Below are 11429 nucleotides of genomic sequence, written 5' to 3'. Positions count from 1 at the left end.
TTAACCACTCTGCGTCCGTGAATATCACAAGATGTTTTTACTAACGGTAGCAACCTGCCAAAATAGCCGGGTTTTATTTGCGCTGCACAGCATCTGCACATCCACTAGCCTTCACTCCCCAAGGAGTATTTGCTGATTCTCCTAAATAAGTAGTAAACTATTGTTAAAATCACATTTTCCTATAGACTCACCCGGAGGTCATTGCTGAGCAGCTGTTCAGCTCTCACTAGTGAGTTGCATTGACTGCAGCCTTTCTCTGCAGTGACCTGGCCAGTGTCCAGATCTGTCTGGAGCAAACTCACCCTGCGTTTCCACACAGCACTTGCAGTACTGTATAGGACTGTCTGACAGCTAGCAACATCACTTTGCAATGCCATGGCTGCAGCGTGGACTTGGTTTCAAAGCACTGCATTGCAACAAGGGATCTGATGACTTCAGGATGCAGTTCCTGTATGATGTCATATTAGGACAGTGCTAAAAGAAACACTCCCAATCCACCTAAACCATGGTCATCTATATTTGGCAAACTACAACAAACAGGGAAAAACAGCTGATGTTAGTTTTCTTGAATGTGTGTATAATTTCCAGAGGCAGAGATATTGTTAAACATTTAATAAGCTGTCATTGGGCTCATCCAATTGATATTTCCCCTAATAACACACAATCGTTAACCATAGCCAACGTAAGTTAATAACTCACTAACACAGACCAAGCAGCGTAAGGCCCCCACATCAAGCGGCGCAGAACTTCGGAACGCTGGCAGGAATCATAAAGATGCTGCATGGGGTAGTGTGGGATCAGTGAGAATTCAGTACCCCCCTCGTAGGGGGATGCTTGGATTTATGTAGCAGTGTTAAATTCTCGCTGATCACACACTACCCCATGCACTATTCCCTGTGTGAGTATTCTTACTGAGTACCCCTTTCTGATATTTCTACCAATATTGAATTCAGTTTGTAATTTGTGCACAGAAACTTCCAATGAACCTACAGGGTCCATGTCAACCTTTTCATGCACGGTGACCTCATATGAGGACGGATTATATAAAAAAAAACCTCTTCCCGTCTTTTATATGGGGACATATCGCAGATGCAAATGCATGATCGCCTCCCAGGAAGATGCCATTTCCACATATAAACAAATTGACAAATATATTTATTATGTGTTCAAAGCTGTTATTTCTTTTTATATATTTCATACATGAAAGGGTTAAAAAACAAGTCCGATATATAGTAAATGCATTTAGTTTTTCCCATGCTAATCATCGGTGATATATCTTATAAATTCTTTATATTTGTTATATGAAAGTGGATAGAAAACAACATTAATTATACAGTTGTGCATGTAACTTGAAATCAGAAACAACACCCATGTGTACAGGTAGTTTTTCTAATCAAAGGCTACATGCTTTCCTTCTTCAGGCTCCAAAATTCAAGTCAAGAAAGGGAAGAAGAAAAATAACACAAATACTTGGAAAGTTTGAACTGGATGCATTTTTTGGAAAGTGCTTTGATAAAGCAGCCTGTCAGGTTGAGAGGCTTACCTCCAAAGCAAACACTGCACTGGGCTTTGATAAAACAAAACACAGTTTATGTTCCCTTTCAGAATTAGCCCATCCCGTATAATCCTTTTTTTTTTTTTTTTTTTTTTAATTGTTTGTGTTTGTAGATTTATAGAATTTTTTTCTGCTAGCTTCAGTTTAAATATCTTATTCTGTATGAGTATGTATTCACCTTGCCGTACTGTAGTTCACATGACTGCATTGCATGGAACCCTAATCCTAAAACTAGTTCAGTGAATCATTCTGAAAACAATGCATTGAATATGCCAATCCTTTCTCTGCAGAGAGTGTTCAGAATGAAGCACGGTGGAAAGGCCAATGAGCTTGGGTTGAAACACAGGCAGAGAGGGGGTCTGTTTAAACGGGTTGGTCTTCATTCCAACAGCCTTATGGCTGACTGGATTTCCGAAGGTATTGTTTTGTATTTATGGATCAATAAATCATCCTTGAGGGAACTCATCTGCAGGATTAATATAGAATTAAACTGCAGCTGTGTTAAGGTCCACCACTGTTTAGATCATTAAAGCACAGAATCTTCTGTAACTTAACCCTGTGTTTTAAATGTAGGTGAAAGCATTACTAGCCATTACTTGCAGCTTGCCAGAGATTTGCACCGGTGGAAATCTATTTGGCTCATGCAGTGGTTTTATTAACTGCTTCTTTTTGTTGTTTGTGTGTGTGTGTGTTTTGTATATGTCTGCAGCAAGCACTACCATGTAACTCTGCACAAATTCAGAATATTATGGACGCTCCCAAGTGGCGCATCCAGTAAAGGCACTCTGTGCGGAGTGCAGGATGTGCCCTATAGCCTCGAGATCATCCAGTAAAGGCACTCCGTGCGGAGTGCAGGATGTGCCCTATAGCCTCGAGATCATCCAGTAAAGGCACTCCGTGCGGAGTACAGGATGTGCCCTATAGCCTCGAGATCATCCAGTAAAGGCACTCCGTGCGGAGTGCAGGATGTGCCCTATAGCCTCGAGATCATCCAGTAAAGGCACTCTGTGCGGAGTGCAGGATGTGCCCTATAGCCTCGAGATCATCCAGTAAAGGCACTCCGTGCGGAGTGCAGGATGTGCCCTATAGCCTCGAGATCATCCAGTAAAGGCACTCCGTGCTCAGGATGTGCCCTATAGCCTCGAGATCATCCAGTAAAGGCAGGATGTGCCCTATAGCCTCGAGATCATCCAGTAAAGGCACTCCGTGCGGAGTGCAGGATGTGCCCTATAGCCTCGAGATCATCCAGTAAAGGCACTCCGTGCGGAGTACAGGATGTGCCCTATAGCCTCGAGATCATCCAGTAAAGGCACTCCGTGCGGAGTACAGGATGTGCCCTATAGCCTCGAGATCATCCAGTAAAGGCACTCCGTGCGGAGTGCAGGATGTGCCCTATAGCCTCGAGATCATCCAGTAAAGGCACTCCGTGCGGAGTACAGGATGTGCCCTATAGCCTCGAGATCATCCAGTAAAGGCACTCCGTGCGGAGTACAGGATGTGCCCTATAGCCTCGAGATCATCCAGTAAAGGCACTCCAAAACACACACAGAATGAGAAGACAATACACTGAGACACACACACAGAATGAGAAGACAATACACTGAGACACACACACAGAATGAGAAGCCAATACACTGAGACACACACACAGAATGAGAAGCCAATACACTGAGACACACACACAGAATGAGAAGACGATACACTGAGACACACACACAGAATGAGAAGACGATACACTGAGACACACACACAGAATGAGAAGACGATACACTGAGACACACACACAGAATGAGAAGACGATACACTGAGACACACACACAGAATGAGAAGACGATACACTGAGACACACACACAGAATGAGAAGACGATACACTGAGACACACACACAGAATGAGAAGACGATACACTGAGACACACACACAGAATGAGAAGACGATACACTGAGACACACACACAGAATGAGAAGACGATACACTGAGACACACACACAGAATGAGAAGCCAATACACTGAGACCCACACACACAGAATGAGAAGCCAATACACTGAGACACACACACACAGAATGAGAAGACGATACACTGAGACACACACACAGAATGAGAAGACGATACACTGAGACACACACACAGAATGAGAAGACGATATGTGAAGATCAAGGGCATCTCATTCTGGCAGCCCCCAAAAAACAGGACCATCAGTTGTTTTTTCCTTTGGCCGTAGTGGAACTAATTAAAAAAGTATTTTATATGATGTAATGTATGACTTAAGAAATGATAGCGTGCCAATCATAATAGGTGGGGCATCTCCTGTCTCATCCCCTTATGGGAAACAAAACCAAACTTTTTTTTTTTTTTTTTTTTAATTTAAATTGTGTTCCCCCCCCTCAGTGTTTTACCTTGAAAATCCTACTTGCACATTTGAGACATTTCAATTACTCACATGTTTCCTTAGCAACAGACAATCTTAGAAAGTTAAGACCAAGACAATCATTCCATCTTGGAATCTTGGATGCATTACTTTCTTATGAACCGTAATAATTGTTGTGTGTTTTTCTTTATTATTATTATTATTTTTTTTTTTAAAGCCACCAACATTGAAATTCTCTGGGAATTGACGCCACAGTGGCGCTTTCAAATTCTTTTGATTGTTTGAAGTTGCTCTTTAAAGCCAATGATCCACTTTTCCGTTCTAGGACGTGACATTCTTCCTTACTGTAGGTGTCCGCTTGAGGCAAAGCCAGTCTTGCTGCTGATACAGAATCACCACAGCTACAGCACTGCCTCTGCAGAGTGACGTCACTGCTGATAAAAGATTCACCACAGCTACAGCACTGCCTCTGCAGAGTGACGTCACTGCTGATAAAAGATTCACCACAGCTACAGCACTGCCTCTGCAGAGTGACGTCACTGCTGATAAAAGATTCACCACAGCTACAGCACTGCCTCTGCAGAGTGACGTCACTGCTGATAAAAGATTCACCACAGCTACAGCACTGCCTCTGCAGAGTGACGTCACTGCTGATAAAAGATTCACCACAGCTACAGCACTGCCTCTGCAGAGTGACGTCACTGCTGATAAAAGATTCACCACAGCTACAGCACTGCCTCTGCAGAGTGACGTCACTGCTGATAAAAGATTCACCACAGCTACAGCACTGCCTCTGCAGAGTGACGTCACTGCTGATAAAAGATTCACCACAGCTACAGCACTGCCTCTGCAGAGTGACGTCACTGCTGATAAAAGATTCACCACAGCTACAGCACTGCCTCTGCAGAGTGACGTCACTGCTGATAAAAGATTCACCACAGCTACAGCACTGCCTCTGCAGAGTGACGTCACTGCTGATAAAAGATTCACCACAGCTACAGCACTGCCTCTGCAGAGTGACGTCACTGCTGATAAAAGATTCACCACAGCTACAGCACTGCCTCTGCAGAGTGACGTCACTGCTGATAAAAGATTCACCACAGCTACAGCACTGCCTCTGCAGAGTGACGTCACTGCTGATAAAAGATTCACCACAGCTACAGCACTGCCTCTGCAGAGTGACGTCACTGCTGATAAAAGATTCACCACAGCTACAGCACTGCCTCTGCAGAGTGACGTCACTGCTGATAAAAGATTCACCACAGCTACAGCACTGCCTCTGCAGAGTGACGTCACTGCTGATAAAAGATTCACCACAGCTACAGCACTGCCTCTGCAGAGTGACGTCACTGCTGATAAAAGATTCACCACAGCTACAGCACTGCCTCTGCAGAGTGACGTCACTGCTGATAAAAGATTCACCACAGCTACAGCACTGCCTCTGCAGAGTGACGTCACTGCTGATAAAAGATTCACCACAGCTACAGCACTGCCTCTGCAGAGTGACGTCACTGCTGATAAAAGATTCACCACAGCTACAGCACTGCCTCTGCAGAGTGACGTCACTGCTGATAAAAGATTCACCACAGCTACAGCACTGCCACTGCAGAGTGACGTCACTGCTGATAAAAGATTCACCACAGCTACAGCACTGCCTCTGCAGAGTGACGTCACTGCTGATAAAAGATTCACCACAGCTACAGCACTGCCTCTGCAGAGTGACGTCACTGCTGATAAAAGATTCACCACAGATAAAAAGATTCACCACAGCTACAGCACTGCCACTGCAGAGTGACGTCACTGCTGATAAAAGATTCACCACAGCTACAGCACTGCCTCTGCAGAGTTCACCACAGCTACAGCTACAGCACTGCCTCTGCAGAGTGACGTCACTGCTGATAAAAGATTCACCACAGCTACAGCACTGCCACTGCAGAGTGACGTCCCTGCTGATAAAAGATTCACACAGTGTCCTAAATGCCTATAAGTGACGTCACTGCTGATAAAAGATTCAACAGCTACAGCACTGCCTCTGCAGAGTGACGTGCCAAGAGTGACTCGCTTTTTTTTTTCCCTCAGATGAGTGCAGCGGGATATTGCATCACAGTAAGCAGAACATGGACAAAGTTATGTTGCATTATTTCTTTCAGCTAAGATTAAGTCTTTAAACAGAGAACGTGTTCTGATGTGGAAGGCACATCATGTTAGCTTTAACCAGCTCTGTGACTGTCTTGCAATGTGGAACATGCACAGCGCCCTGGTTTGTGGAAAATGCAACTTTTACATTTTTAGATATTTGACGACCATTAAAAAAAATCCAAGGTAAGCAGTAATATCTTAAGGGAGCTTTTGAACATTCCTGCCTTCCATAGAAGAACTGTCTCTGTGTGTGTTTGGGATGTAATCAAAATGACGAAAATACAGTAAAGTGTCCCTAAAAATTGACATTTTTAATATCCATTGTTCTAGTTCCAAGAACCTTACCTGAGGTGAATCGCATTCACATATCATTGTCATTCCCTATTAAGATCTCAATTTCATATTCACACATATATATACTGTTGCCCATCCTTGTCGTTTTAACACCTCCCAAAATATGTTTAACCACTATCTGATCAGTTCATTTGTGCCTGTAAAAATCTTACTCTGTTTTTTTTTTGTTTGTTTTTGTTTTGCATGTTAAAGTTTGAGTAATTGAGCATGCTCAGTTGGGCTGTTGCAGTGTCTGAGTGTTGATGTAATCCATTGTGCACGAGCAGTTGTGCTGTCCCGACTAACACACCTATTGAATGTTACAATGATTAAATCGTGCTGCATGTGCTGTGCTGTTGTCTCTGCCAATCGAGTGCTGTGTTTCTGTAGTGCATGCACAGTTTAAGCACACCTCCGCTGTGGTCTGTCTGTCTGATCTGTGATCTTTTGCATCTGATATTCTATCGGTTTATCCTGTCTTCTTGAGTAATCAACAGAATTGTAATGAAGTGCTTATTAATGGACACCTTTTTTTAATTGAAGTTTTAACAGCACTGACATATTTGCAAAATGTGTTTCATATATAATAAACAAATAAATGCATACGTCAATGCAAGATTCAACAGAATTTTAATTTCAGACCCCACAAAACTGTTTCTTTATATACTGGTAAAAAATAAAACAACCTCATATACTGGTAAATGTTTTTTTTATTTTTCTTCCGAATAAATGTTCTGCATTATACACTGATTATCAGCAGAAAAATGTGAGTCCTTTCAGGCCTAGAAAAGCATGATAATGCCCCTTTGTCAGTCTGCAGTCACTACTCTGAATGGACAGTCCAGACAGACTCCTTCAAAGAAAGAGAAAGACGTTTATTTCAGGAAGCCAGATACAGTGCAGTGCTGCTGTGAAGACAAGAGGATGATCTGCTCAGTAATAATATACTCCTGCATAAAACATGAGACACCCCCGAAGAGCCTTGCTTAGCATATGGAAGTATAGAGATTGAAATCGCTCACACTTGCCAGACCTGGCTGCATAGATAAGGTGCATTGCAGGACGTGTGGGGCTCCAATAGACCCTTCAAAAGAAAAGGTCTCCGACTTTTCTCTAGAAGTGCTACTGGAAGTGAAGCTTTTGCTTTTTGCTGCCCCCTCGGACGGGAATAAGCTCCCCACAGAACTCGGGTCCACAGTGTCACTTTCTCATTGTAAGAGATTGTTGTTTGATCATTTGAACCAGCCTTGTGACAGAAGATTCTTAGAGTAAAAAAAACAAAAAAAAACACTCAAATCACAAGCAAAAGCGGCCTGTTTAACCAGGCAGCTTCTGTGCCATCATGCTTGTTAAACACGTTGCATGTTTATACACACACAGCGTCCTTTCTATTTTGAATTCTGACTTCTACCTGAAACTCTCTCAATCCTCTCTAAATGAAATGAACTATATCATGGAGCTCAATGAGCCGTCTGTTGTACAGCCCTGCTCTAGAAACCTTGGTGTTGGCAGCCTGAGCTCCTGTATGTCTTTCACCTGAGTGGGGACAGACGGCCCTGAGATCTGTATAATAAGCGGATTGTAACTGCATGGATAGTTTAGTCTAGTGCCTGCCTGCAGTGTAATACAGCTGGCACGCAGGTATGTGTAACAGCAGTATACAATGGGGTTGGTTACAAGAACCATGGGAAATAAAAGTGGCATGTAGCATTTCAGTAGACTGATTTGCATTTGTGTGACAGGAGAGAAGTTCAGAAGAATTGGCGCACTATAGCCCTTCAAAGACCCTCCGTTGGAAAGCTGATAGTTTCATTATATCCAGTGCAATTGTGGATTCCTTCCTAAAATCTGCCCACTACCTTACATTATCTCGCACTTGAGATCAGTATGTTTTTAAAATGTTTTTCTTATGTAAAAAGCAACAAGTGTTTTACAGAGAAAACCACACTTAATTACCCAAATACAATGCTCTTTCCCATGATCAAAATCAGTGCTTCAAAAGTGAACATCAAACATGCAAGCGTTGGGTTATAATTAAAAGGCGCTGCCAGTCTATCTGCCACCCCACTCCCTTCTGGTGCATTTTTCCCATCGGAAAGCCAGGTTTGAGAAATGGAGTAGCAGAAACAGTTCCTGCAGAGCGTTGCTGATACTCTGTCCCTCGCTCGGATAAGTCTGGCTCTCCTGTTTTGAGTCTGTTTCCTTGTGTGAGATAAGTGGCTGTGAGTGGGCCACCTGTGAACTGTGAATCCAGGTAAGCCAAGCTCACGCTGTGGGCTTCTTCTCTCTGGGGGAGTCCTGTGGTCGCTCTTCTTAGGATTAAACAGTGAGGACAGATGCTAACAATATAGCTGAGTGAAGGCTCATATCTATTTTTTTTTTAATTTTCTCTTTCACAGACAAACTGACAAAAAAGATCCTGACCAAAAAGGTGAGACAAATCGTATCCATTCTGTTTAAAAAATTGACATTTACGATGATGCTCAAAATGAGGATTTCCTCCATCCTGTGACCAGCATGCAGACTTCAGTCCTGCTCAGCTCACATGAGACGCACCGTTGCAATGAGCTCTGAATCCTCATGCCACACACCACACTGTCACACTGATCAGCAGACTAGCCCCGCTTCAAGGATGGAGTTAGTCCTGTATAAAGTCCTGTGCTTGGTTGACACTGTATTCCAGTGTCCCAGTGTCTCTTCACTTGTTTGATCATTATAAGCTTTCACTAAAACCTTTTTTTTTCCCTTAGGAAATTGATGCTATGTTGATAACGGCCTCTAAAGCAAAAGCCGGTTCCAGCCTCTTCAGGAGCATGGGGGATCATGGTAAGCATTTTAATTCAAACATTTCCATGTGTAACTGCAAAACGCTGTCAACATCTGACCTAGAGAAAGACTTAGTCGAAAAGTTTCAGTTTTACCAAGTTTCTTTTACTGTATTTAAAATAATAATAGTAATAGAATATGATGTAACCGTTAAAAACTATTTATAAAATCAAGGAAAGTCTCTGTGTGTGGTACAGTAAACACGGACCGTTCAGTTTATCTCTTGCTGTCCAGCTTAACCCAGCCCCTGTGATGTCAATCCCCAGTGCAAACAAAGACAACCTTGAGAAATATGCAACAAGACAACTGTGTGCAAGCTGAGATCATCCGCTGCATCCACTTTGCATCAGAGGATGCTTAATCATCCATCTCGCACGTCCAGAAATATCCACGCTCCAGTGATTCCCGTAGTTCTCGAACACGTCCTGCCATTGGTACAGTGGGGTTGTATCTCTAGTCATGGTCCAAATGCAGGTGCTGGGATCCGCAGGGAGTGGCAATCCCCACACACTGGCAGGAACTCGGGTGCAAGCCGCTACCTTGCGCCTCTCAATCCAGCTGCTTAACCACAGTGCAGAAGAGCCAGGCTCCTGTGCACCAGCAGTTATGGAACAGGAGTCTTGCTGTACTGAACCACCAGTTTCACTGCAGAAATCAGTCTTGTGCACACTTGTACTGCTCTTGTGTCCTACCTCCCCCCTGGCACTCTACATACAATACATTAGACTCGATGGCATTCTAAAAGTACCAGTGGTGTGCAGCTCTGAGGCAAACACACTAATGAGGGGGGTCAGCACTAAATAACCAGTCCTCTGTTGTGCTTGATTGTATATCTGTTTAATTTGGCAGATTACACTCACAGTACTCCTAGTTTAAGCGTCATGTGTTTAATGTTGTGAACTGTTGGCAAGTGCTGTTTGGCTGTTTTTATAGCTTTGAATGTCTGCTAGTTGCATGTACAGTGTATCATCTCAGTGTTTCAAACAGATTACTGTATAAATATAAACAAAACCCCTCCCAGTGATATCAGGCAGATGCTGTTGATGGTCTGGTTTAAATACAGCGGGATGAATTCCCTGTTCTTGGTGTTTTAGTCATGTCATATAAAGCAGTTCCCTCTAGCAGCACGTGAATAATCTGAGCAAATAGCTTGTGTAACTTTTAACAATATGTAATAAATAAAGCAGTGTATGCCCTCTAGTGGTTTACAAAATGAATGACACTCTTGCTGTTGAATGGAAAGCTGTTGTTGTTGTTTGTTGTAAAATTGCAAGGTACTGTAAGTGTCTTAATGTGTTCTAAGACTGGTCAAAGCAAACAAACAAACTTCAGCTGATGGAGCCCAGAAAACATTCTTAAGAAGAGTGTCTCAAAACTGCCTGAGAAGCAGTTTACTTTCTTGACAGGTCTGGGCAGTGACCTGGCTGAAGATGCCTGCGTGTGGGAGCAGATCATTCTGAAGGGAGGGGAGAAGGGTTCAAGAAAAGCGCATTAAACCTTTATGAAACCCTCTTGTACAGCATGTTAGCAATGCTAAACCCGTGAACAGTTCCTTAATACAGATCTTAAAATATGAAGTGAGAGGAGGCCATGCGTAACTAAATGACTTCCATACTGCCCTTCCATGCCGAAGGCCCTGGTACCCAGTGATTATACTGGGCTGGGACCCACGGGAAACCAGTCGGGCTGTGGTTTCTGTTCTTCATTCTCCTGTCCTTCCCAACACCACAACCCTACACTCTTCATACCGCTGTGGCCAGGCTCAGCCCATTGACACTGCGTACAAGTTAAAGATGTAATAATGAAGGTTAACAAGATGCACAGTGGGGTACAGTGGATTTATTTATGTGCCTACGTATCTATTGTAAGTGTAATCATTTGATTGCTGAAGTGGCTGAGTAGTTATACAAGCATTGCCCTGCTTGCAGTATAGTGGAGCTCAGATAGCTCTTCTCCTTAAAGCTGCTGAGGAAACGCAGGACTGCTGCAAACCCTGTGTCTCTGTGCAGAGCTGTATTGAGAGCTGCAGCCCGCCCGACCCAAGAGGAAACGCAGGACTGCTGCAAACCCTGTGTCTCTGTGCAGAGCTGTATTGAGAGCTGCAGCCCGCCCGACCCAAGAGGAAACGCAGGACTGCTGCAAACCCTGTGTCTCTGTGCAGAGCTGTATTGAGAGCTGCAGCCCGTCTGACCCAAGAGGAAACGCAG

The 11429-nt window shown here is 43.6% G+C and overlaps 1 protein-coding gene across 3 annotated transcripts in view; it reads left to right on the top strand.

Moving 5' to 3' along the window:
* micu2 (mitochondrial calcium uptake 2) overlaps nt 1-11429 on the top strand; it is an 86800-nt gene that overhangs the window by 61614 nt on the left and 13757 nt on the right. Inside the window, exons 3-5 of one of the 3 annotated variants that reach the window (XM_041233293.1) lie at nt 6004-6030; nt 8796-8827; nt 9147-9222. In XM_041233293.1, the coding sequence (XP_041089227.1) occupies nt 6004-6030; nt 8796-8827; nt 9147-9222 (135 nt within the window). Of the gene's footprint in view, nt 1-6003; nt 6052-8795; nt 8828-9146; nt 9223-11429 lie in introns of all 3 variants that reach the window. The other 2 variants (XM_041233292.1, XM_041233295.1) reach the window with 2 other exon arrangements.

The sequence above is a fragment of the Polyodon spathula genome, chromosome 30 (genome assembly GCF_017654505.1).
Source record: "Polyodon spathula isolate WHYD16114869_AA chromosome 30, ASM1765450v1, whole genome shotgun sequence".
In the NCBI taxonomy this organism is placed as follows: Eukaryota; Metazoa; Chordata; class Actinopteri; order Acipenseriformes; family Polyodontidae; genus Polyodon; species Polyodon spathula.
Note: the sequence above shows the minus strand (reverse complement) of the source record. Positions and strands in the feature narration are given on the sequence as shown.